This window comes from Falco peregrinus, chromosome 4, assembly GCF_023634155.1.
Source record: "Falco peregrinus isolate bFalPer1 chromosome 4, bFalPer1.pri, whole genome shotgun sequence".
Lineage (NCBI taxonomy): Eukaryota > Metazoa > Chordata > Aves > Falconiformes > Falconidae > Falco > Falco peregrinus.
This window is the reverse complement of record NC_073724.1, coordinates 8,996,386-9,024,247: the sequence shown is the minus strand read 5'-3', so window position 1 is coordinate 9,024,247 and position 27,862 is coordinate 8,996,386. Positions and strand designations below refer to the sequence as shown.

Below are 27,862 nucleotides of genomic sequence, written 5' to 3'. Positions count from 1 at the left end.
TGGTTGGTTTTGGTTTGTTTGTTTAAAGCGCATGCTCCAAAGAAACCACGGCACAATCTTCAGGACTTTAATGTTCAAGCATTGGGGAGGGTGCCCACGAACCATGGGACTTGCATACTTAGCCAGTCCTTACGTTCTGCAGGGAATTGAACCCAGTGGGCTTTTTTGTAGGATTTGCTATACTGCATATTATATCACAAAGGTGCTGTGGTACAGCTGGACAGGCCATAAAAGTTAGTGTCATCAGCTAACGACTTGGCTATTTCTCCTCAGGCTTGGTAGTTTTACTTGAAGCCACAGATACTCAGGTCAACTGATTAGAGAGAGCACCCTCTTAATGCATGTGTATATAACTACCTGTAGTTAGTTCTGTATCTTTTTAGGAAAGCCTCTACATCTTGGGACTATGAAGGAAAATGTTTGATATATATGACCTAGCTACATGCTAAAGATTGTGAATCAAGAAACAAAGAGGTAGAAGAATCCCAGAATGTAATGTCATCATTTAGTGGCTAAAAATGGGGGGGAAATGCAATTAGAAAAAAAACCAAGGGACTATACAGATGTGAAGACTTGCCTGAATCTTTTCATTACTCCTTTCCAGAAGAGTTAGCATTATAATATTCTTCAGCTTCAAAGAGCAAAGGCTCATTTTGAACACTAAGGAAATGCAGTTTTCAATAATGATTTCTTAAAATAGAAAACCTAGAAATGATGGGCACAAATACAACGAAATATATACATGTGTACCTACATGAGGGCAAACAATCCGAGACTCTGTATTTCTCATTACTTGTCAACAATATATTATCGTTAAAATGTTAAAAGCCTTTTTCCATAAATTTCAGCAGCTTCCAAGGGTAAAACTGAAAAGGCATTTTAGCAGAAACCTTCAAAGTTATAACTTGGTCTTTTCCAGTCTCCTGGTAGAAAAATAGTTTCTCACGCTATAGTCCACAGTTAAATCCTCCAACTTCGCAATGTGAGATGTGGGCTGCGAGCAATCCAGGGAAAGGAATTCAGCCTTTCCAACAGTGCTAGGCACAATGCTGCTCACATACATAAGCCAAATCGTACAGAAGCAATAGCTTGCCTTTGATTTTTCTAGGCCTCTTCCAGTCTCTGAAGATCAGTACATTAACCATTTGCCTCTGTCCTTTACTCCTGCTTTTTACCATGTTATTATGTGAAAGCACATCTTACAATCTTTATCTCTCAGAAATTACAGGGGCCACAGACAGCCTACAATTGCTGAGAATCCACTGGAGGTTTTTGAACTCTCCTAAAGCAGTTCAGAGTACTGATGTGACTTCTGCGGATTTGGGCAGTTAGGCACAATCAATTTAATGCTTTTCTCCACCACCAAATTAATATTACCTGTTGTCATGTGCAAGTACTGTCAAACACCTTTTTTTAAACAGTCCTTGTGAAAGATTTTAAAATATATTGCAAGTATACACCGAGGTTACAAATAAACGTTCTTATCATATAAAAAATTCATTTTCTCAGCATACAACCAAAGGAGAAAACAGCTGCTAGAATTATTGCTTCTTTAGTGTTAGCATTATAATCTAAATCTAAAAGATAGTTGCTCAACCTTCTTTTGAAGGTGCATGCTTTTTTCTTACTCAGGAAACAAAGAGCTGAAATTCTGCCCAAAAGCATCCCTGGAACAAAATAGTATCTAAACTTCTCTAAAGTGCTGAAGGCTTTCATAATCACAAAGCTACGTTTTAAAAGATCTTAGAAAACCAACATCAACAGATCCTCAAGAGGGAAAAAAAATAATCATCGACAGTAAAAAAAAAAAACTTTGAAATTTTGTTTGGAAATAGTTTATTAGGCTTATCATTTAAGATTCTTTAGCTGCTTTATCAATGAGAAGTTTTGGAGATCAATTGAAGCTGGATAATCTAGTTAGACAATTGCTGCCTGTACTGAATTCCTGTGACAATAAGGTTGTTTTTCATAATTCATTCTGAATCATCTGTTTAAATTTTAAGAAGCCATTCACAGTCATCTGTGCTGTATGTCAAGTGTCACAACTCCATCAGAATTATGCAAAGAAAAAAAAAAGTTGTGTGTGACAGTCTGTTATTTTCCTATCAGAAATGAAAATGAGTTCACAAAGTGTGAGAGAGCTTAAGGCATTTAGTAGTCATAGCATCTGCAACAGGAGACCTGGTAGGTCTGGGAGGCTGCCTAGGGAAGATAAATCCTTGTTTCTGTGTTTGGACACATTTTAACACTGTCCTGCTGTTACAAGCTTTCTTGAAAGTGTTGTACCCCTAAAAATATACCCAAGGTGAAATGTTTCCGGGGGTTATTCAGCAAGCTGTGGTGCCAGCTGACCACAGAGGCAGTCATTCTCTGCCAAAACATGGTGCCAAGGTCCCTATCTAACCAGGCACAAGCCATTTCCAGCCCAGCTCCAGGTTGGGCCCAGCAGCAGCTGCTCCAGCTCACCTCCCGCTCATCCTCACCACCACAGTCCCATGTGGAGCCAAGTACCATGCCAGCTTGCTCAGACAACTCAGAAAGCCCAAATGCCGACTTCCACCGCATTGCACAGACATCCTATTTGGCATCCTCGTTCTTCAAAGAAATTACTGTATTTGAATAAGTTCAATGCAATTCTGAAGATGCAATCTGGATACAAGGAAAATGCCTTTACCCTGAGGGTGACAGACCCTGGCACAGGCTGCCCAGGGAGGCTGTGGGGTCTCCTTCTCTGGGGACATTCAAAACCTTCCTGAATGTGACTGTGCAGCCTGCTCTGGGTGTCCCTGCTTTAGCAGGGGGTTGGACTGGGTGGTCTCCAGAGGTGCCTTCCCACCCCGACCATATGCTGTGATTCTGTGATTCAGCAGCAGCGTGAGATATAGAGGCATGCAAGCATGATACAGGGGGTACGCCAGCACCCCTCCTCCCCAGGCATTCCGCTTCCTCAAGTTCTCCCCTCAACTTTCCCATCTGACGCACTCTCTCCATCTCCACAGTTCTCCTCACCACACACTTGATTTCATACAGGCTGTCCTGGGGCTTATTTTTCCAAATACTGATACTTTTAAAGGGGATCATGTTGTAATGCAATAATAAACTAAGTAGAGAGAAAGACATGCTTAAGAGCTGCAGAGTATGTTGGAACTGTGAAAAGGAGGAAAGCAAAACCCCAATCTGCACTAGAGAAGTTTTGCCAGCATATCCGCATCCCAGATCTCAGACATAGATGGCTTACACAGGCCTGGAACAAATGCTTTTTGCCATTAGCACTTATGCCAATTCACTGAGTGCACTAAACTCTTCTGGCTAAAGCATTCATTTGTATCAATGCTAGGATTTAAATCCTTTAAAAATAAAATAATAAAAAAAACACACACACACACAACTGAAAAACATACGAAGCAGCAAATGAGAACTTCCCATTCATTTGGTACCCTCTCCCTTTGAAAGATACAATCCCCAGACAAAGACCTCCTGTGGTGCTCATGGAGAGTCTGACCAGTTACCTGCCCACATCAGTGCTCTGCCTCCACACAGGAGAAAGCATGTACGAGAACAGCTCTACGTTTTGATTACCGGCACTGCAGCACCCCATGCAAGAGCGGTGTCCTTTTTAGTACAGACTGAAGTTGGAAGGCACAGCATCTGGATTTTGGAAAGAGAGCTCCCCACCTAAGTGTACACAGTGGTGAATAAATCAGTCTTCGTAGAAACACTGGAAAAACACTGCAGTGCCAGTTAGGAAGCACCGGTCTCCACTGTATGATGGTCCCTCTCTGCCTCCTCACGATGCGAACTCCAGCAGCAGGAGTGAGTCCGTTTCCCTGCGAAGAAGGCTAACAGCTGGGATCTCTACAGGCTGACACAGTACCGCACGGTGGGGCCAGTCCAGCCACAGCAAGCCAAGCCAGCCAGACCTGAGGACTGTTTCGTTACCACTTCTAAAATGAAAACTCCTGGGCAGCTTCCCAGTTTTAGATTTTATCTCAGAGCTCCAGCACGGGACCTGCCCATGCAAGTATCCCAGATTCACTTAGTAAGACTTCTCCAGCCTTCCACCTGCCTGTCCAGAGCTTCACCTGTGGTCTCAAAGTTCACTTTTTCCACGCTAAGCTTTTGCGTAGCAGTTTCCAGGAAGGCTCTGCGCATCACAGACCTTAACAGGAGCACCCTCCACAGCCAAAGCTCACTGCTTCCTGGGTGTCCCCAGTCTGCCAGCACGACAGAGGGTCTGTTGTGCCATTAAAAGAGTCCTTTTGCCACCCAGGCAAACTGCAGGAGCTTGCCCTTGCCCTTCCCCTCCTCGCACCCTGTACAGGGTCTTTCCCTAGAGCTGCCACTGGTCGCTGGTAGAAGTTATCAGGGCAAGGCAGCTTGGCACCCTCTGACAGAAAAGCATTGTCTGAAGGAAAAAAACCACCAAGTATTCCTCCATAACAAAAATCTTTTCCCATGGATGCATCACTTTGAGAAAGCTTTCGCTAAATTCTGCCTGGTTTCCTGGCTGCGTGTAGTTCCTTTCCTCTCTGTCTTCCCCAAGGAGACTGGAAAAAAACATTTTGAGTTCTACTTCCGCTAAAAAGTTGATGTTCTTAATTTTCCTCCCACTTTCAAACCCACCACCTTTAAGGACTGTTTTGTTTGTTTTCCTTAAAGCACTTCTTGGCCGGGGCTACACGCACATCATTCAGAGGAAACAGCCTGAATTGCCTCAGTTAGTCCTGATAAAGAAAACGTTAAGAGAACTGCTGTTTAGGACAAACCCAATGCAGAGTTTACTATCTGATAGGGTTATTCAATCACATATGGATAACAAGACCTAGGGAAAGACTTTCAGTCTATGAGATGATCAGATGAGGACTAGAAGAAAGATAAACGGCATGGTGAAAAGTACAGAGAAAGACACTGGGAAGCATGCAGTCAGTCTTTGTAAAAAAGCATCAGTCTCTTAAAAACTAGGCAGAGCTGAGATTGCAGATTATGCGAATTTTGCCATTTCTCCAAATTGTGTTTAACTACACACTTGTACTGTTCTTGTGTCACGCAGAGCCCCTGCTGCAGAGGAGGAGCAAACTGACACGCCACCTTCACCCCTCTTCCAACAAACTCTGCTGAGACCAATTCTCCCTCAAAGCTGCCCTGGTGAGCACACAGCAGAAAACTAAACCTACTGGTGGCCCAGGTGATAGTCTGAAAATGATGTTTTCTTACAGTGTAGATTGAAACAGAGATCTTTTCCAGACTTGAATTGGAAGATATTGTTTCGTTACTGTCCAGGAGTAAGCAAGGTAGTTTCTTCCAGTAGAATAAAATCTTTCACAGTTATTATATAATAAAAAACACATTTGGCAAAATTCACAAGGAACTAAGACATTAGGTGCCCACATTATCTTAGAAGTCAGGTAATACAGGAACTATTCCACCAAAATACCTATTAACTAGAAAATACTACTCTTTTTTTTTTTTTTTTTTTTTAAGTTGAACTCCTTGTAATGGAGTTTCAGGGGCAGGGGTATCAGTGAAAAAGGTTTGTGACTTACAACTGTGCACGTATGTGTTTTCAGAGGGCTGGCAAAGAACACTTGGCCCCAAAGCACAAGGATGAGTGGGAAGTGGGAGAAACAAGGCTGTGTTTTATTACTGTTCAAAGGAAGTAAAACTGCCTTTCAACCTCCTTGCTCCAATGCTGCTTTGTGATTTCTACAGAATTCAAACCCTTATCTAAAAGGCAGTATTTTGAAACTCAAGCAAAGCCATTCTGCATTTTTATCTCACTGTTCAAATTTATTTGATAATCATGAAATCAGGCCACTTCTGCACAGTATAAAACTAGTTGTACAAATTATATATAGAGATGTGTGAATAGTCATTTCTTTGATTCACTGCCAATCCAAAGAAAAACTTGAAACAAAAAACAAACAAAACCCTTGCTTATTCTTCAACAGAACTAAAATAAAAAATTTAAACTATAAAAATTTCCCAATACAGAAAATTTTTGCTTGAACAGAGTATTTCAGGCTGTTAGATGCAAACTAAATTAAGGATGGGTACCAAAAAGTGGTGGTAGGAAGTGAGTGGCCCCCCCATGATATGGAGGGTCCAAGTTCAGATCCTGACTAGCCATCCAAGGGGACACGTGCCTCTAAAGAACATAGGAATTTGGCTGAATATTTGCAATCATGAAGGTACCATTTTTTTTTCAGCACAGAGCTCACACAGGGGGGTGAGGTGCCCAGACACTACGTTTCTCACAGATATCTATTTACAGAGCTCAGAATGCCAGCAATTTCTGAGATGGCAGAAAGCTGCTCCCATGGGCACTATTGTCCAGGACCTGGTCCGCTGGGACCCTTCCACACCATATACAATATAAAAGGCAACTATCTAGACCACTGCCTTGAGAAGCCTGGGCTAGGGATTCAGACCAGCCTCATATAAGAGAGGAAACTGAATCCCCTCATCTAATGTACAAGTAAATCACTGTCATCTCCTCTGCAGAATTACGAATATGGGTCTGAATTTTTCCCTTTCTCCAGCCAAAATATCAAATTCATATCACTCTCCAGTCACCCAACAACTGAAGCTGCATTTGTAAGAAGAAGAACATGCTTACTGCTTTATATAAGCAAGCCTGTCATCCTGTGGACCATATCGTTCCTTCTTGCTGCTCCTCCCAGAGGGCTGGTTGAGAAGCTGGCTTGCCTTCCCCACCCCCATTCCCCTCAGCTAGATTATTTCATGTCCCTCTGCCATCTGTTTTAAAGAGCAAACACAGATAAGTGACTAATTTTCCAAAAGGAGGCAAAGCCCCAAAGCCTCAACTTCAACACTAGAAGCGGCAAGGAATGCATAATTACATCTGAACATCATTCTTCCAGTTGTAGCAGTTGCTACAGATACGATGGCAATAAGCAGGGGGGTTATCCTCCAAGCAGGCTTGACAAGCAGCACAGGACTACACTGCAGCCCAACAAATGCAAGTAGAGAACATGACAAAGGCATCAAGGAGCGCATCCGTTGCAGGGTAACCCCACCTATATAGCGACCCTGCTTCCCAGGCAGGTTTTGCCACGTGCTCTGCTCATGGTTACCTGGCTGAGTCTAAAGGTAGCTCAGGTGGTACCTCCCCAGGAACTGACACCTTTGAAATGCAGAGGACAAGGAGCTGCCCCCCTGTGACAGAGCCCCGGGAATCCCTGTTATCTGGGGTTGTCACATTTGGGCTTGAGCAGTCTGGTATTTTGCAGACTGGAAAACACAGAGCACTTGGTAATGCTCATGAAGTAACGAAGCAAGGACCAAAGCCTCCTGGAGGGAGATGTGTCAAAGGAGTCACAGCACACCGCAATTTATACAGCCTCAGTAGGAAACATGAAGGTGAGTTAGTTACACCAGGGAGATAAGGACAGAAGCTATTTCAGTGCTTCACACCGCCCCTTTGCCAGAGATCACTGCCTTCGTTCTGGTCCTGACAAAGCTGGTGCTTGCATCTCTTGTCAGCATCCAGTGGCAGAGGGCAAGTTCACCTTCCCTGGCAGCCTAAGCAAGCCGTTGGACTCTGAATTTCAGTGGCTTCAGTGGAAGCACCACCTCCCTCCTGCTTATTTTGCTCCTGGAGCAATAACCTGACAGAGCAGACACATGGGGTGGTAACTTTCAGAGCTACATCTGTCAGACATTGTCATTTTAGCCATTTGGGATTATTTCTGATGGCTGAAAGAATTTAGAGAGCCATCCAGAAAATTAAACCAAGCATCATCTTTGTTGTGGCTGACACAAAACATACTGCACAGTATCATTTTGCCAGCACAGGGACGCTTAGACTACAACATAGCTAAGAAAAGCATCAAATGCAGGTTTACTGCACAACTTCTGTGCCTTGCATTCAAGGCACAGAAATGGACTTTTCTTTGCCATTCCGTAAGAAATCAGAGTGCCTGTGCTCAGGCAATAAATAGATTTGTGCATCTCCAGGCTGGAGGCACCTCTTCTCCAGGACTCTCAGATCAATTTCCTTCGCATCTTACACTGACATTCAGGGCATGATGCAAAGCCTACCTATCTACTCCTGAAGGGTGCTTGGGAGGCAAAATTCTGTATGATTTTTAGCTGATATTAGTTCAATTGATTTATCTGTGATTCTACATTTATTTGTCATCTGTTTTTCTAGAAATGGGGGTGTTGTGACCTTCTACAAGTTACTTATACTCAAACTAATAGAGACTCAAACAGCAAAACCTAAACAGCTTTTGAGATATTCCTCCAGCTCACGTTCTGGACCATTTCAGGTCCAGAATGTGCTCAGTCTTATGGACTGAGACAATAGCACCCAAAACAGGGAATCCAAAGCATTACTTCAGCATGCACATACAAACATTTGCTGACAGGTTAAGAACTGGAAATAACTCTACCTCCTAGCTGAGTAGCAGATGCAGAGAAAAAAAAACCCACCACACCAGAAAAGAAAATAAAGGTAATTGTAAATGTGCAGAAATGCAGACTGGATGAGAAAAACTGGCAACCTTGTGATTTTTGCTTGCACTTCAAACTCCCTTGCATTCCAGAAATGGCAGGTTTGCATCAGCTGCCTTCAGCTGGCAAGTAGCTTCTCTTACAAGCCTGCCAGTCACCCCTGCCCTGTCCCAGGGGATGCACTGTAGCTTTAGGAGCCTTAGAAAGAGTTATTGGGTGAGAAGAATTTACGGACAGAATTCTAAGAATCAAGTGAAAATGCCCGTCTCCTCTTCTGTTAGCACGCTATGGTTCAGGCTCAATGAAGTACATATCCCCTATCAGATTCAAGTATAAGCTCACCCTTCTTAAAAAGATATGTTTAATCCAAAGGAGCATTATTTCCCTCTACTCATATTTAATATGATTGATTGTTACAAAGCTAATTGTCATCAGTACATCACATAGCATCTAAAGACACACAGCCACATCAGGAAGGATTTTTACAAGCTCATAAATACTGGTTTTAGAAGCAATTCTAGCTCCCAAGCAAGGCTGGTACTTTATCCTTCTATGGTTGTTTTAGTCTTACCTCCAGTAAATATCTGGTTAGCCTATACATGAACAGGTGATAAAAACAGGATAGGTGGGAACAAGTATAGTCTACCCTTTTACTTGGAAAAGAAGTTTGTAGGATCAGTTTCCACTGCAGCAAGAAGGCTGGGCCTTTCTAACTGACTTATAGATCAGCTCGGCCAATAGAGCAAGGGATTCTGCTAGCAAGTGAAACACTTCATCAATTCAAAGCCAGCTGAAGCCCGTTGGAGTGAGGGATGAACAGCATCTATCTGTACCACTGGCACAACTCTGTGTTTACTTAATGCACAAAGACTGTTATTGCTGTCTGCAGCAATTTAAATACCCTTAATTCAATCACTTGCTCATTTTGCTCTCTAAGTACTGTTTTTAAATTAAAGACACATTTTGCTAAGGAACCCACATGGAATAAAGCAAGCAAACACCCTCCCCACCCCCCTAGTATGCTCAGCAAACTTGTAGGCAAAAGCAGTACTTAAACTCTGATCAGCCAGTTTTGTCACTGCCAGGGCTTAAAGCAACATCAAGCAAACCAGGCCCAAAAAACAAGAGCTGTAAACTTCTGGCAGTTCAGCCTACATTCAGAACCCCAAATAGTAGGCTCCTGATGCCTTTCCCAAAGGCATTCCCGGCCGTGTTTGTCCAGCAACCCATATCTCATGTTATCTTTCAGGTTTACTCAAAGGCAGAGGAGTGCTGTTTTCCAAACCTGGAAGGGCAGGCTAATGCTACAGAACAAAACCAATCTTACTACTACTTTGTAAATCTCAGAAAGAAATGGGTGGTTATGGGCTGAATAACATATACACGTGTTCCTGCAAAACTGAGGAGCAGCACCAACATTCCCCTTTCTGTGAGTGGCCACTAGACAAATACAATGTTTGCTTTTGCGATAAGGCTGCACAGACATTTTCCTCCAAGCTCTCTAAATAAGATCAGCAGGATGATAGATGTGCTTTTACAGACAAGGAAGTACTTATGTTCTGGTCACCTTAACATGCCATATCTGGGAGGGGAGGAAAAAAGATTGATAGAGGTGGCTAATTCCTCAAAAATAATAATGTTCATGTATCCAAAATAACAGACACACTATCTTAGGTGAACAGCAGCTTCCTTTGTTTACAGGGCTCTTGTTCAGCAGTCAAAGACTAATATTTTAATGGGTCAACTGAAATACCATACTTGTATTTTAATAGCAGTTATAGGTTAATTTACTGTGTTAAGATCTATAATGAAGATAAAGTACAAAACTTCATTTTCACCAATATTAAATTCAGGACAATATAATGCAATTGAAGCCTCAAGTCTTTCCAAAGTTTTCCAACAACAGCTGCGTATTGAAAAGGCAATAATAAAAGACAACACTTCCACCTGCAGCAAGAGCAACTTCCATGGAATTCGAGATATCAGCGATAAGCTGAAAGATTCAGCTTATTCCTTTGAGAGGGTCACGGAGCTGCCAGTTCCACAAAAGTAGCCTTAAAAACATCTGGACTGTGGAGATTTCTTTGAAAACAGTTACATGTCACTGCTGATCCCATTCCATAATTGTTGAAATACAGATTTCAGTTCAGCATGGCTGCAAGTTTGTTTTCGTTCATCAAAGTAAATTCACCGCTCAAGAGAAGACAGCTCCCAGTCTTCTATACTTCATTTTGAAGTCTTCTGTCAGGTATGTGGCCATAAGGAGATGCCCACACCGCAGGGCAGAGGGACTGTGCCTGCTTTGTGAGGCAAAAGCTCAGTAGACTGACAGGGGGTAACAGCAAAATCCGAGCTGGAAGTGCAGTAAGTAGTTATACCAGTATTCCCACAGCACCTGGGGGTATCTATCACCTGAGATTAGATCTTCCCTAAATGCACTAAATGCATACAAGAGATAATTAATGCTACTACAAGAAGACAACACAAACATGCAAAGTAAGGTAGCAGGGAAGTACTCCTGTAGCTATTTTATAGAGAATTAACTGAAGCACCTTAATGAATTTGCTCAAAGATTGACAAGGGAAGCCTACAGCAGAGGGGCAGAAGCCAGCTCTCCTGCATCCTAATCCAGTGCACTGCTTACAGCATCATCCTTCCTACTACAAAAAGCGGTTCAAGTGCTTGCTGAGGACAGAAGCCAGTGATGGCCACTGCTTGAACCAAGTTCGGCCTAGCAAGAGAAAATCCAGAATTAGTTCATCTTGGAAGTGATCAAAAAAGAGAGAGGTGGCAGTCCTTAAATGCTGCCAGCATTTCAACTCCACATATTTATAAAGCAATCTTTTCAGCTAATGATCACCCAATAGCCTTACACAAATGCCCACCATGGTTAGCAGAGGATCCCCATCCCACATGGCCAGGTAAGCCACCAAACTTTGTGACTGGCAGTCCTAAGCAGCACTGAATGGCTCTGTAACCTCAAAGGGAGCCACTGCCTTGGAGGCCAGCTCTTGTCACCATACTGCTCTCTCCCCTGGATGGAGCCACACTCTTTGGTCTGCACAGCAGCCCGCGGGGACCTACCTGGACACCTGCTGCCGGGGCTGTGAGGGTCATTAACACTCCACGTAGGAATAGGAGGGCCTATGGCCAGATGGGTACCATTAAAAGCAGGTTATGCCCCACAAACAGGGAACACCAGAAGAATTATGCGTCTAATAGTAGTACACTAAAACCTCGGCATGATGGTCTTCAATACTGCTCGATTTCCATGCTAGCAGCCTGAATGAAATCCGAGTGTACCAGCTGATAACCTTAAAACGACGCAGAGAAGCATAATCACTGCACATGGCAAGTAAGCACATTTCTGTCACTGTACCTCTTTACAAAGAGCCTCCAAGTCACTGCAGCACTGAGGAAATCTACTTACTCCTACACACCGGTCTTGTGAACGCACCCATACTATTTTCCTTACTCCAGGGTCTCAAAGTGAATAATCTTTCAAAAGCTATTTATCAGTTTTCATTATCTCTGAATTGCTTTTTGCTTGCTTGCAATTAAGGACTAATATCCAAAGAGTTAGAAATTTATAAGGTAATTAACCATAATGAGTTCTAAAATATGATCAGCTGCTGGATATCAACAGAAATCTTAGTTTTTCCCCATAAACTTTTTTCCCCCATGTATTTATACAAGCTTAAAATGGACATGTATTTAGCAGAGGTTGAACATTCACCCGATAATACTATATGTGCCTATTCCTTCTCTGGAAGGCAGCTAACTATAGACAAAAATATCCACAAACTAGCAATTACTGTGGATTCAGAAGGTTTTAGGGTGACACTGATGTGATGAAACATCTATTTTTATGCATGTGAAGTATTCAAGTTCAGAGGGAGGGACAGAGAGAGAAAGGGAGCACATGCATGCTGTAATCAGCTCATGTACAAGGCAAGATTCTGCTCAGCATTTGTAAATACGACCACCTAAAATACATTTCCTTTCCTTGTTCTTCCACACAATGAAATGTTGGTCAAGCAACGCTAAAAACCTTTTTGAGTAGATCAATAGCATATTAAGCATTGCCCAGGTTAGAATATCAAGTCAAATTAGTGAACTAGGTCCAAGGTTATAAACAGTATAAGAGATTTTCTTTTCAGCCACTCCAGCATAGTATCAAAAAGCTTTAGTTAATCAGAGCCACTTTACCTAAGAAAAATTATTCACTTATTTCACATATTTCCCTACATGTGGCATCCAATGCAACACATGTGCAACCCACTCACTACACTCCAAAATTTCTCAGAGAAAACCCCACTTAGAGGTTCATCAGGTAGATCTTACGCACACAAGAAATTGCAGGTCAAAACTCGCAAAAGGATGAAAAATCTGACCCTCTTACTGTGTTACAGGCTCTAGTCTAAAAATCTGGAAACTCCTACTTCAGCTGCAGTCTGTAGAGTGCTCAGAAACCCTTCTGGATAAGAAAGTAGGGTGTGCATCCCCAGAACGTAACTGAGAATTTATGTGATTTTTGCTTTTTGCTTCCTGCAGAGCCCTAAGAGGAGTTATACTGTTTCTGTAGTCATTAGCAGAACAACTAGAATCCAAGTTTTCTGCAGTTTTCTTTGGCAACGACCACAGAATAGCAAAACTTGAGGAAAAGTAATGATGTTCTCAAGATGCTATGTATAATTTTTCAGTTAGACAGTAAGTCAACCATTTGAAGCTTAACAATATATTCAACCATTTCATCTTAAGATGTAATGTGCAAGAGGAAAACCTAAAATTAAACTTTCAACACACAATTGTTTCTTCTGTTTGTACTGCAATGTTTCACGTTCCTGTTTTTGATCGAAAACTATGTCCCGGGTTAGAAAGCCCACACTTATCTATACACAAGGAAGGACTCACAGACTGATGGGGAAAAAGGAGTTTATGTAGAGAAAAGAAGCATTATGCCTGCTTCCTGTGGACTGAAGTTTTCAACAGCCATTACATTGCTTAGGGGAGTAGACAGTGCTAGCCTAAAAGCAGTAGTAGTACTTTAGGCTGAGATGGTCCACATTTAACCGGTTTCAAGACCCCACTACAATCCATTCAAAGTGTTTAGCAGGATGGCTGGTCCTGCGCCCCAGGGGCTGCACTGGCACTGCAGCCCTGCTTAAGGAGCAAGGCTGGTTCCCCCAAGCAGTGATGTGTGGCACCCCACAGGGCAGTGCCATCTCGGGCATCACAGCACGCTCCTCTCCCCTGCCACGCAAACATCTCCTTCCCAACAGCATCACCAAGAGAAAGAGGTGGTCCATATTCTGGAGGCAGAGCATCCCACATGGTCCTAGCCAGGAAAGTCTGTCTGGAGCCAGTCTGAGGTTCTTATCAGTTTGGGGCCCATACTCTTTTAAGATAACAAAAATCAAGATTTTCTGGCGGCTAAGAATGTACTTTCTGAATGTTTTTACTTTTCCAACAGGTAACTTCCACTGGTAAAGACCATCTTTAAAAGAAAAATGGATTTAATAAACTCAACCGAACAAAATGGTACATCAGAAGAACTATTCAGATGGGTGACATCCAAGATTCTCATTTCCATTACCCTGTCTGTGCTTGCACTGATGACAACAGCCATCAATTCTCTTGTGATGACTGCAATAATTGTGACAAGAAAGCTCCACCACCCCGCCAACTACCTAATCTGCTCTCTTGCAGTGACTGATTTCCTTGTGGCAGTCCTGGTGATGCCTTTCAGCATTGTTTACATTGTAAAGGAGACCTGGATCATGGGGCAAGTGGTGTGTGACATTTGGCTGAGCGTGGACATTACGTGCTGCACATGTTCCATCTTGCATCTCTCTGCCATTGCTTTGGACCGGTACAGAGCAATCACGGATGCTGTGGAATATGCACGGAAAAGGACATCTAAGCATGCTGGCATCATGATTGCAGTGGTATGGATCATATCCATCTTTATCTCCATGCCGCCTTTGTTTTGGCGGCACCAGACGACCAGCAGGGATGACGAATGCATCATCAAACACGACCACATTGTTTTCACCATTTACTCTACATTTGGCGCCTTCTATATCCCGCTGGCCTTGATTCTAATCCTTTATTACAAGATATACAAGGCAGCAAAGACATTTCATAGAAGAAGCGTCAGCCGGATCGTAAGGGAGGAGGTAAATGGACAAGTCCTTTTGGACGCAGGTGAAAGAAGCACCAAATCAGCTTCTATGCCCAGCACAGCAGAGAAGACATCAGATCCCCTGGTGAACTGTGATAAAATCAATATCACCCTACGAAGCCCCAGGTCTGAATCTAAGCATGAGAAATCCTGGAAAAAACAGAGAATCTCTAGCACAAGAGAGCGAAAGGCAGCAACTACACTGGGTCTGATCTTGGGGGCATTTGTGATCTGCTGGCTCCCTTTTTTTGTAAAAGAAGTAGTTGTTAATATCTGTGAAAGATGTCACATCTCAGAAGACATGTCTAATTTCCTAGCATGGCTGGGATATATAAATTCCCTTATTAACCCCCTAATCTACACAATCTTCAATGACGATTTCAAGAAAGCCTTCCAGAAGCTTGTGCGGTGCAGGCAGTACCTTTAAGAGCTTTTGTTCATATAAGGAGAACATACTTATTGGTTTTTTAACCTGTATAAATTTATATAACTGAAATGACATTTGTTGTATTTAAGGGAAAGCACCAGAACTCTGCATTTACATTATGATTCTTTTGTATCCGTAGCACTGGAAGCATAAATTGCCCAAGTTTTAAAGAGATGGATCATCTGGGGTCAGTTTTGCTCTGGAAAAAGAGGTAGCATATTGTGGCTCTGATCCACTTGGGATTTGCCCAGCTGCCTAGCTTAAAGTATTACCTTAAATATGAAGGAAATACACACTTGAAGTAGACAAAGAAACAAAATTAAAAAAAAATAAAATAAAGTAACCCTCAGTCATCAGTGAAATTTAAGTAAAACAACACACAGCTTTTAAATCCAAACCGCAAATAAGAAGATATAAAATACACCTTGCAATTAAGACATGATTTTATTAGTCTGGCACAGGTCTCCAGCACAGAGCCAAGCCATTCCCAGCGAAAGGTAGTAGCTTGAAACATATCTAGCATCATCCTACATTGATTAGCTGAGTGCAGCTGCAGCACTTGCTGCCTTCTGTAGCTGAAGAACATCCCTGTGTTACGTCCTCGCAGCACCCCAGCAGCCAGCAAGGTGATTTCATGGGTTACCAGTTTCATAGCAAGCCAGTTGCCCAGCCCCAACAGACGCGGGCATAGCCCCAGGGGAAACAGCCAGACAGTCTGGGGCACCTCCAGGGAGCCTTGTGCCTGGTGCTCTGAGACACTGCTTCAGCTGGGACTAGCCAGGGTAAGCACATGAAGAGCAGCTGGTCGTCCTTATGGAGATGTTAGAAGGGAGAGAAACATAAGACACTCCTTGGTTCATGTCCTCATCCCAACCTCACAGACCTGGCCAGGCACAGCCCCTGTGACTTTCAGCACCAAAGCCAGCCACAGATTGTGCCAGGGGCCCCAGCGCATGGCTGAGCGTGGGTGGCTTAGTGAGGTTTGGTTGAGGGACGCCTAATGAAGAACTTGGGCTGACAGCTCTGGCTAATTCTGTGTTCAGCCCTCCATCCCCAGAAGCCTGATATCCCCAAGTCTTTTCTTGACTGCCTCAAGCACTCGACCCGTGCACCCTTGGAAAAGGCTGTGCACATGGAAAGATTCCAAGCATGTGAGAAAGCAGAGACTGGCCACGGTGCTGGCAGCATGGGTCTCTGGAAAAGGCTGTGCCACAGCTTCTGCATTAAGGGCAGAGGGAAGTGACCTCTGTATGCAGCGCACACCTGGGCAGGGGATCCTGTGTGATGCTCACTGGTTGGCACCTCTAAGCGCCTCCTTCCCACAGAGCATCTACTCCATGCCCCTAGTCAGAGCAGAGCTAAAAAGACCTTGTAGGCACTCCAGCTGGTTCAGCCAAAGATAACTGCAACGAACAGACCTCTTTGTGCGCTGCCTCCTAAGGCCTCAAAGGCAGCACCCTGGCCAACCTTGATTTACAAGCTCTAGATGCCAAGCCACAGTGCTAAGGAGTGCAAATGCAGCCCTTGCCTCAAAACCAGCAGCGCAGTGTTGCTGACAGCTAAGGGTACTAACAGAGCATTTGCCCCTGCGTGCAGAGGAGTCGCTACGAGCCACACAAAAACCCAGCAACAGGGTTTGCACTTTTCAGGACAGATTCAGGCTGCATCACTAAGACCCTGGCTTTGAATTCATTGCCAGCCATTCAGTGCTGTCCAGCAGCAACAGGGACTTGAGGCTCCTTACAGGAACTACAAACCCTGCTGTGAGCAGCAGCAGCCTCCTGCAAAAGCACTCTGATTTGGCACATGGGCCAGCAGCTGCTTAGGGACATCACAAAGAAGCTGAGCATTCGGGAAAGGTATCACTGGTCTTCGCAGTTATTCTTCCAAGTGGTTTGTGTTAGACGAGAAAACCCAGAAAGAAGCCATCACCGTTATTTCTGTCTCCCCCTCTCCCTCCACTGTATTACAAACTCTGGAGTTCAATAATTTTTGCATTTTCCCCACTAGCTACCAGCTGACACAACAGCTGCCAGAGATGTTTCTTGCAAGGTGACAAGGTTTGAAACCTGAAATATTGAACTAATTTGTTTCTGTCACTTGCGACTTGCTGTATTCTGCTTTCACATCAAGGTCCAAATGAGATGCTATTCAGAAGTACTAGAAATGGTGCATTTGCTTTACTGTTGATTTTAACCCAGCCAGGAATCTAATGGAAAGCTCACCTGTCATACCGTGTAGCTCTAGCACAGCGGTAGCACAGTTAAATTTTGAAGATACTAGGATGCGACAGAATGGAATTTGGCTCATGCTCAGTGCAAGCTATCACACGTTACTACCATTGCAGTCAGAGCACAACCTCTGCAGCCCCCGCGGCTGTGGCAATGGCTGCATTATGCTGAAAGAAAGACTGCTTTAAAAATCAGCTGTGCTCTACTGTCTCTAGAAAAAGCTATGGAATTCAGCTTTCTTAAAAGGATTAGCAGATTAGCAGAAGACAGCAAAGGAAACCCCACTGAAACATTTAAGATTGAAGACCTCCGTTTCCCACGTTTCCTGAGTACTGAGTCATAACATTGGATATCCAAGGGCAGGACTTCCTCTCCCCCTGCTTCTCCCTTTATGACTGCTGGAGGGTAGAGTATATTGTTTATCCTCTTACACTTACGAAGTTTGACAATATCTTGTGAAATCAAATTAGAAATAAAAATAGGGGTTGCTTTTGAGGAGAAAAGATACTTAAAATACATTTAAATAATAATGGTAAAGCTGAAAGAATGGAACAGTATGTAGATAAACAGAGGACAGCTATCATTTATGCACTGTTAACAGTATTATACTCTGAATCTAATTAAGCTGCTAAACATTTCTCAAGATGCAGGGTGGTCGCTTTTGTATCATTTTCACTGAGCTGTATCTGCTCACCCTTCAATGCCCCAGTGGTGGAAGATGCAACTACAAGAAATCAAAGCAAACGAGTGGGTAGTTATCCTATTAAAAGCACTTGCGGCTTGTGGACCATCATTTCTTGGTGTCTGACTGCAACTCATCACTCGTTCTCTTAACAGAATCCACTGTGCCGAACACTTTATCACACAACCCCACACAGTACCGTTTCATCTCTAGCATTTATCCATGCATGTGACGTGTTAAAAAAAAAAAAAAAAAAGTGAGTTCCTCTCTCAATATGCATAAGGGTTAAGATTTCCATGAGATGCTGCTTTCCCCTACCCATGAAGTACACAGGCAACTACTGGAGCTCAGCACAGGATTCAAAGAGCAAGAGGGAGAAAGATTTTATGCAGTGGAGGGAAGATTTTTTGCAAGTAGCTCTGTGCCCTGTGAGAGTTCAGTCTCAGCAAATAGAAAAATTTATGTCTGGTTTCCCAGCTCTGTCAGAAGACTGTGTATGTGTCTTGCAGGAAAAAGGTTTACATCTCCTCTGAGGGTTGCACAAAGCTCCCTGGATCCCTATCCCTTCTGCAGCTGCCCACCCATCTGCCCATCAGTTTAGATTTCTTCTAACACCCAGAGAACTGGATTGGGAGCAGCTGACCTACTCCCGCTCCAGCTTTCACAGTGAATGATTTCTGAAGCAGCTGTGAACACTATATCCAGTTCAGGTGAATGGTTTTTGCTAACAGCAAGCAGTTAACTACACCTCACTATCCTAAACTCATTTCTTTGCTTTTCCTCCCTGCCAGATGCTTTATTGGTGTCCTTTCCTCCTGAGGATGGCATATCCCTACAAAGGGCTTGGAGATACAAACATACTTTCATTTTAGTGATGCAGTCACACTTGTTAATGCATGACTGTACCACCCAGAAACACCCACCTCATCCAAATGCGCTTTTGGCAGTCACTGTCTTCAGCTGGTGTCTAATTGTTCTTGGTGCTAGGGAGGTACATGGAAATAACTATGTGCCGAATTATTTTCTCCAGTAGTTACAAACTCAGCACATTATTTCTAGGCAAGTACACATTACTATTTGGTCTTTGCATTTCAGATTCCCTTGCAGAAGGGAAACAGAAAATCATTGCTATTGCTGTAGCCATTGGAAGGAAGGGCTTGTTTGAACTCCACACGCCAAAGAGTAAATGCTGCAAGAAAAGCAAGAGGAAATCCTTGTAGCAGACCTGTAAGGATTAAGCATAAACCTAACACTGTCTCATCTAGACGCAAGAGCTGCACCAGTGCATGGGCAGCTGTTCTCAGACGGAGAGCTAATGGGTCAGCAGTCATCTATGGGTCACAGCAGGCGCTCACGGGCACTCCAACACCCAAGTGAGCAGTAAATGGTGTCTGCTGGTGGCTCTCATGTTCCTCCTCCATAAAGTGCTGCTTTACTACAGGGACAGTACTGCCAATAGCAGAGCTGCTAAAAATTACCAGCAAGGTGTTGATATCCTCCCCTGCAAAATCCTGAAACAAATTAAACAGATTATTTTTTTCAGGATTTTTCATCTGTCTTCTGGGGAGCCTGGTTCAAATTTCTCATTTTCCCTCTCGACCAGGAAGGCTAAACCTCTAAAAGCAACATGAAATTTCTTTGATCTAGTGTTCCTAGCCACCATTTAGTAACTCAAGAAATGAAAGCCCTGATGATACTGAGTTTGACTAAGAAGTAAGATTACAGAGAACAGAACAAACAGAAGTCAGCAGCATTGGTGTAAACGGTCAAGCTTACCAACTGAATTCAAAACAGCCCTTCTGGTGTCATTCCCTCACTCGGAACAGACACCAATGATTGAAAGCAACCTTAAATCCTCAGGAACTTACTAAAGTATGAATTTCCTAAATTCCAGTTGTTTACTTCATGTTCAAGTGAGTTACTTCTTAAGTAAGAACTTCGCAACTCAAGAAAATTTCAGATGGAAATATTTTTAGGCAAGGAAAAAATACTGTGTTTCATTAGTCAAACTACATCAGTACAATTATGTATTTAAAATATTGGTTGAGGTAAAGTCAAAGAAGTTGTTTATTGAACGCTGTTACTTTTTATCTCCTAGTAGCTAAATCAATTGTATCTACCGTATATTTGTTTAAACTATTGTTTTGAAGGTATTCATTGTTACATAGCAGGTCAGAAGCACTAACAAAATTAACTTCCCTTTCCACTTTTATGCAAGATAGTTCCTATACACTTCAGTCCCTCACTAAATTAAACCTTTTCCTGTTCTTCCCAACACTCATTGATGTGAAACTCAGAGCAGTATTTTATAGTTTGGGTTTAAAGACGAAAAACATGTTTAACGCTACAAAAAGCGCTAACTGCTAAGATAATGCTAGAAGAACGATTAATCTTCTTGTTTTCAGTTTAGATCATGACTGGTAGTAGACATTTAATGCAATAGCTAGCTCTCTGCTGGCAGCACTCCAAGATGCAAAAGCTGTGGCTAATTTGTATGACAGCAAGCGTCTGCTAAGCAACTCACTTTTGGCTAAGCCTGGTTTCCCATATTTCACAGTACAAAGCTGCATAAAATAGTCCACAGCCATGATATAAGAAATCAGCCAGTTTGCACTCCAGTCATTTCTAGTCTGGCAGTCGCTAGGAGATAGTTGCTCCACAAACACACACCATTAACCAGCAGGAGCAAAGCTGTGTCTTTATCCACAGCAAAAATAGTCAAAAAGTTTCACATCCATCTATTATTTTGGAGGTAGCCGGGAGGCAGCCTGAACTGACCTGTGACCAGGTGGCCTCAACACAGCCCAGCACTGCTCCCCAGCAAGATGCAAAAAGATACCTGTTCAAGGCGAATGCCACCAGTAGCAAGCTTAGTCAGTACTATACTAGTAATAAAACAAAGAGCAATCCAGCATCTGGCCCATCTTATCTGGCAAAGGGAGTTCCACCAGAGATTAATGGTCACTTAATATCAGTTCCTGCAGCTTACTGGCATCCTAACCGAGCTGGGCTCTTTCAGCCCCTCCAGCATGTTTAGCAAGACAGTGTTGAACTACCTCATCAGGTCTGTGCCGGTCAGTACAGGGCTTGCTTGCCGTGTCATCATAAAGTTCAGCTCTGAAGGTTGAAGTCATCATTCAGCTTGGGTAAATGTAAAAATATTGGACTTTAAGGTGGTAAAAATTCAAGTTAAGGGTTTTCAGGTTGTGGATTTTTCTTCCACATCTATTTTGACAGTAAGTAAACTGTGGTCATTTTGGACCCAAAACAGTTTTCCAAGCAAGATATATCTATAACAGGTAAGCATGACCTTATTTTTCACACACATAAATATAAGTTATCTTACCATTACACTGTTTCTAACCTCAAAACGCTCCTTTGCATTTTGACAAGTATTTCTCCCATCCTGATTTCAAAGCGTGGGAGAAATATTAATTAATTAATTATCTCAGGTAGGTAGGAGGTCTTAGCTCCCTTTTACATGAAGAAAACCAGAAGACAAAGGAAGTAGGCACCAAGCACCTCCAGCTGGGTGAGGTCCTGGGGTGACACTCAGCATACAAAACAGGAAAGGGAAAAAAGGGTGTTTTCAAAGCTAGTGGAAGAATCACAGAATTACAGTGGTTGAGGTTGGAAGGGACCTCTGGAGGTCATCTCTTCTGAGCCACCTGCTCAAGCAGGGCCACCTACAGCAGGCTGCCCAGGACCATGTCCAGATGGCTTTTTAATATCTCCAAGGATAGAGACTCTACCACTTCTCTGGGCAGCCTGTGCCAGTGCTCAGTCACCCTCACAGTTAAGTGTTCCTTACATTCAGATTGAGCCTCCCGTGTTTCAGGCCCATTGCCTCTTGTCCTGTCACTAGGACCCACTGAAAAGAGCCTGGCTCCATCTGCTCTACACCTTCCTTTCAGGTATTTATGTACATTGATAAGTTTTCCCCAAGCCTTCTCTTCTCTGAGCTAGGACAGTCCCAGCTCGCAGCCTTCCCTCATGGAAGAGATGCTTCTGTCTGTCATCTTAGTGGCCCTTTGCTGGACTCTCCAGTATTTCCATGTCTCTCTTGCACAGAAAAGCCCAGAACTGTACACAGCACTCCAGCTGTGGCCGCACCAGTGCTGAGCAGAGGGGAAGGATCACCTCCCTTTGACCTGCTGGCAACACTCCCTAATGCAGCCCAGGATGCCATCACCCCCCTTTGCCTCAGCTGCACGTTGTTGGCTTATGTTCAGCTTCATGTCCACCAAGATTCTCCCAGGTCCTTTTCTGCCAGGCCGCTTTGCATCTTGTCAGCCCCCGGCACACACTAGCGCATGGGGCTGTTCCTCCCAAGGTGCAGGATTTTGAGCACCCCTTTGTTGAACTGCGTGAGGAATCACATACTACAGTCTGAATGGAGCAAAGCAAATCAGACAAGGAGAAGGAGGAGGAGAACAGGAAAAGACAAAAGATTGAGCAGTTTTCTCCTTACAGAGCCAGGCAGCCTTGAAATAAATATGCTTGAACTCATCACAGCTCAGATCCAACTCACAGAAGTGCCAGTTCACTTTGCAGCTGCCTGGCACCTCCCAGGAGCTGAACGAGGGAGTTGTTTTGCTATCTCCATCCCAGCCGGGGTCAGTACAGCACGCTGTGTCTGAGCACACAGGATCCTTCTCGAAGACTAGTGTGGCGATACCAGTCAGCACCAGCCATGCACAGCTGGTGAGACTGAGGAATTGCAAGTACTGAGATTTTAAAGGCTACAAACAGCACAGAAAAAAAAATTGAGTAGTATCAAAGCAGATCTTTTAAAAATCTTCCCGACTTGTCAACTCTTCCCTCTCAAAAGGCATCTTGAGTGCAGGAAGAGTGCTGAATGGAGACTTTGTCCCTTGCTTTAGACATGGCCAGGGATATATGCTCAGCCTGCTTTATGTTCCACAAATACAAGTTACACAAAGTCAAACCACTACCACATTTCCTGCCTCTCCTTGTTAAACACCCTGGTGTATGCCAGTCCTCCCTGGCCCCTGCCAGCCTGCCCTTCGCCTGTGTCTGCAGCTCACTGAACATGGTGTTAAAGCTCTTCGTAACCAATTTACTTCCAGCGCTTCTCCTTCTGACTGGAGAAGAATAATAAAAAGCAACCGAAACACCCTCCAAGCTCTAAACCTGCAAACAAGACAGGGAAAAGAAAAAAAAATAAATGAAGCAGTCTAGATTCAACAGAAAATAAATCAAATAACACTCCCCTGAACCACTTCTGCTCATCCCACTCCATGCTCACAACACACCACACACCATGAATGCAGGGCGAGAGTTATTTCAGGAGAAGGTTTGACTTATTTTGTGTTACTGGACAAAGGAGCTCATTGAAAGATCCTTCAGGGGAATGAGGAAGGCTGTGAAATGATAACCTGTTCTGTCTTCTCCCATCCTTAGCTGTACAAGGAACACCGAAGGAGTAGTGATACATTACACACTAGCATGAGGACAAGGCAACCCAGCACAGATGCACGAAGTGTCAGAAGGAGAAAAGCCAGAGGTGCAGAGCTTCCACCAAGGGCTGGATTCAGCCCGCTTGGAGGGAAGCTTTCAAGAGGCAGAGCAGCTTTGCTGCAGCGGCTTGGCGCTGTGGGGAAGGGTGCGAGTGCCTCGGGGGCAGCGGGGGGCAGGCCCGGGGACAGCGGGGGGCAGGCCCGGGGCAGTGGGGGCAGGCCCGGGGGCAGCAGGGGGCAGGCCCGGGGAACAGGCCCGGGGGCAGCGGGGGAACAGGCCCGGGGGCAGCGGGGGGACAGGCCCGGGGGGCAGCGGGGGGGCAGGCCCGAGGGCAGTGGGGGGCAGGCCCGGGGAACAGGCCCGGGGGGCAGCGGGGGACAGGCCCGGGGGCAGCGGGGGGCAGGCCCGAGGGCAGTGGGGGCAGGCCCGGGGAACAGGCCTGGGGGCAGCGGGGGGACAGGCCCGGGGCAGCGGGGACAGGCCCGGGGCAGCGGGGGCCAGGCCCGGGGCAGCAGCAGCGAGGCCCGGGGCAGCGGGGACCAGCCCCAGGCCCACCCGGAGGAGCCGGCCGGCCGCTGGCCCGCTGTGCCGGGGTGCCCCGGCGCTGAGAGGGCCGAGCCCGTGCGAGGTTGGGGCGCGGTTACACTTGTGGGGCGGGCGGTGACAAGGCAGCCCAGCCTGGCTGAAGGCAGGGACTCATGTCGGGTACACAGCCGGGGGGGTGGAAACGGACATAAGAACGGGCGGTGATCTGCAGGCTGCTCCAGCCGCCCCAGGCTATCCGTGCCGAGGCAGACCTGCTGCCTACCGCGATTCGGCTCGTCCAGGAACCGGAGCCCGCGGGCAAGCCTCGTCCGGGGGCAGCGCCGTGAGAGCGGGCGGCCCGGGCGGCCGTTTCCCGGGCGGGCGGTTCCCCCTAGCGGCGCCGGGAGCGCGGGCTGCCCGCTCGGCCGCCGCCGGGCCCAACCGCCCGCATCCCGCACGGCCCGGCCGGAGCGCTGCCCGCTCGGCCCGGCCCCACGGGCAGCACCGGGGGTGCCCGCTCGCAAGCCTGGCCTCTCCCCCCGCACCCGCTGCGGCCTGCCGCCGGCGGCTCCCCGCTGTCCCCAGCGCGGCAGGCGGGGTGGCCCGCGGTCCCCTGGCAGGGCTCTGCAGGCCGAGCCACCCTGCGGGCGCACCCCTGGGTGGGCGTTAGGAAGGGCCCGAGGAGCTGGGAAGCCATCAGCGTGGGATCGCTCCCCTTCCCGGCAAGGGCATCACACCCTGCATGTCTACCTGCCCTCCCCTTCGTTAGGGCCTGATCATTAACGACCAGTGTCTTGTATAATTTAGAGACTTTACATGCTGACACACAGGCGCGCGACAAGAGGAAGAGTTTCAGTCAAAAGCTGATCCCCTTTATCGGTCCTGGGGCAATAACCCAGGAGGGGCCACGGAGCCCACAGCAGGTCGAAGACTGGGTAGGTGGGAGAAGGGAGCAGAGTTGAGATATGGAGGTTTCCAGGGACATGACGTTTGCTCCCTCTCTCTGCTGCTTCAAGACTGAGGGAGTTTATGTCTCTGTAACATCTTGTTAGCTGAATGAGACTGCAGGATATTTCAATTAAAATTGACAACTCTTCTAAGAGTACAATAACATTTGTGAGACCTCCCAAGCAAGGGCGAGGAAGGACTGTCATTTGAAACAGTGTGCAGAAACATCTATGCAGTCTGGAAATGTACACGGGTGGAAAAAACATGGCAAATCCCCAGAGATCAGCTCCTCGATAACAAACCACGAAAGAAACTGCTTCTCTAGAAGCCATCCTAGAAACTTTTAACCTGCTGCTGCAGCCTATACTATTTAGATGTTATTTTCTTTATTTCAGGATTAAATTCTAAGAAGCCACGAGCAATGCCAAGGATGTCAGAAATAGCAACTTACTGCTCCATTTAAAGTAGTGATGTTATAACTTTTTGATTTGGACCAGACTGGAAGTTTCATTCACAGTTGCTTTTTACCACCTTTTGCTGTTGCACAGTATTGTGTAAAGTGGCCAGAACTTCCTCATTTCCAAAAGGTGTATCCCCTCTCAAACTGTACTGGTGTGAAGGACAAACCAAGGCACAGGGCAAGTGAATTGTGCTCTGAAACTATAGACTGGTCAGTGACAGAATTCTAGGCAAGAAAAATTTTTCATGTTTCAACATAATTTAAGCCTGACGGTCTTCATATATTTTCTGTTAAATTCTACTGACAGGGTCCCTGAATTTTGTGGCATACTGGGCAGCAAGTTAAACTCACCCAGGTTTGTAGGGCAGTGAACACTAAGACAAGCCCATTTGCAAGAGCAGCAGCCCAGGCATTTGTACGCTCATCTCCCCGCTTTGCTGGACTGCATCTGGAGTACCTGGTTCTGAGCTGACTGCAGCAGTGGGTGTATGATTACAGCCTAGGAGGTGTACTCCATCGATAAACGTTGCCTAACTGCATGACAGTATTGTGGCTTTTTATGACTGATCTCAACAAAGAGGGAGGCAGATGGAGAAGGATGGAGATACAGAGAAGAAATGCATTAAATACAGTAATAATGCAGAGGAGGGAAGGCAGAAGTGTTGAAATTAATAGGTGTCTTTGCTATGCTCCTGTCACAAGACCACACCAGGGAAGGGGAGAGAAAAGCGGACTGAAGAGTTCCCCATGTGACAAAGCCAAGTACTTGCAGGAAGTCCTCGTTGAGGGTCCCCTAGCCACCTTTTAAAAAAAAAAAAAGAGGATTATAACAATGAAAAGAAAAATCTTTGGGAGCATCTGTGTGATTTGTATGTAATATCAATGCAAACTGCAGATATTGAGTAGAAAAGCTTTAAAGTCTGAACCGAGACTGGAAAAAGTAGAAAAAGAAACACGTATAAGCCACACAAATCTGTGCACACAAACACAAAGCAGAAGTGTCACAAACAGTACTTTCCAGAGTTAGAAATTACCAAATATATGGGGTACATGATGGCCGATCTTTTCTGAGCAAGAGGAGAACTCAAGGTGAGAGGACTCTAATTCACCTGGCATTTTTCATGCTAAGGAATTTTCTCTCTTGAATTGCCTCGTCATTGATTTATACACAAGTGCTTTGGTTGGTCCCTGTCAGCTGTCCAATTCCATTCCTGTTAACTGGGAAAATGAGTCTAGAACTGTTTATGCAATTTACTTACAGCTTCAAATTATGTATTTAAAAAAAAAAATATAGGCAGCACAGGAGCCACTTGATCTGCTTTGCGAAGCGGAAAGGAAAATTATAACACATTTTCCGACTCCTGTGCTTCTGTCAACATCTCTTCTCCATTTTTTTTCTGTCCCATATGCTCTCTTTCACTGTCATACAGACAAAAAGTCACCAGACCTGGAAATTTCTTTCCTTTTCCAAGTTCTGTTGAATTCTAAGGGGAAGAAACAAGAAATGAAAAATTACTCCAAATCTTTCATAAGAAATGTGAAGCCAGTTAGAGTAATCTATGCTGCATTTCCAAGGAAGTACACAGTGGCAGTATGATTCTGTCTCATTCCCTTCTGCTGCAGATATATTGCTGTAAAGGAGGTAGGACTCAGGTAATTACGAATATTTAGACACTCTAAAGACAAGCTAGTTTTAAGTAGTGGAGAGCTCACATTTTCAGCCAGTTTAGGGAACTGTACAAACAGTAACTTTACATTCAGCATGGTCGTAAGGTGGTGCAAACCACATCCTCCTATTCAATAGCCCAGGAAAGCATGGGTACGACTTCTTGCCTGGTAGTGCTCTTCACAATCTTTAACATTTGTTTGATGCAGGAGAACACACGGGCTCTTTCTACCTGCAACATTTCACCATATAATCAGCAAATACAAAGTAAGCTCCTGCCCTCGTTCCCCTATCCCAGTGTATTTCTTTCTGTCACTACATGAAACACCCAAATGTTCTAGCATGGGAGGTCTCCTTGCTCAAACGCATCTCCTGGAGTTTCATTGCTGAAACAGGCAAGAAGTTCAAACAATACCATCAGCGTTGCAGGAGCTCACAGGCATGAAATGAGCTATGCTCCCTACGTTACAGAAGGTATCAAAGGCCCTAAGGTAAAATGAGGTGAGTTAATGAGCTAAAACAGGTAAGGACAGCAGCTTCCCCAGGCCCCATAAGAGGAAAACGAAGACTGATGGTGAGCCAGACTGCTGAATGTGGCTTGAACACAACCAAAGTGAAATCCAGAATGCAGCACCTAAGGAGAGGACCTTGCCAACAGATCTCTCTCTGCTCAACTGAGCTGGCGTCCCCTCTGCCTGCAACTACAGAAGGACAATGCAGGAACATGCTGGCTCGCAGGGATGTGCTGGCTCTCTGGCCCACGGTGCTGAGGTCACTGCAGGC

At 45.0% G+C, this 27,862-nt stretch overlaps 2 protein-coding genes across 6 annotated transcripts in view; one reads left to right on the top strand and one right to left on the bottom strand.

Annotated features, from left to right (window-relative positions):
* Positions 1-18,110, top strand: part of HTR1F (5-hydroxytryptamine receptor 1F) — a 118,535-nt gene extending 100,425 nt beyond the window's left edge. For 2 of the 5 annotated variants that reach the window (XM_027784675.2, XM_055802724.1), the window contains 2 exons: positions 5,051-5,145; positions 13,949-18,110. In XM_027784675.2, coding sequence (XP_027640476.1) covers positions 13,986-15,086 — 1,101 coding nt within the window. In that variant the 5' untranslated portion in view covers positions 5,051-5,145; positions 13,949-13,985 and the 3' untranslated portion in view covers positions 15,087-18,110. Of the gene's footprint in view, positions 1-5,050; positions 5,146-8,652; positions 11,831-13,948 lie in introns of those variants that run through there. The other 3 variants (XM_055802726.1, XM_055802725.1, XM_027784676.2) reach the window with 3 other exon arrangements.
* Positions 18,111-26,658: 8,548 nt separating this feature from the next.
* Positions 26,659-27,862, bottom strand: part of LOC101919716 (cell surface glycoprotein CD200 receptor 1-B-like) — a 34,344-nt gene continuing 33,140 nt past the window's right edge. Inside the window, exon 7 of the mRNA XM_055802686.1 lies at positions 26,659-26,897. Within this exon, the coding sequence (XP_055658661.1) occupies position 26,897 (1 nt within the window). The 3' untranslated portion in view covers positions 26,659-26,896. The remainder of the gene's footprint in view (positions 26,898-27,862) is intronic.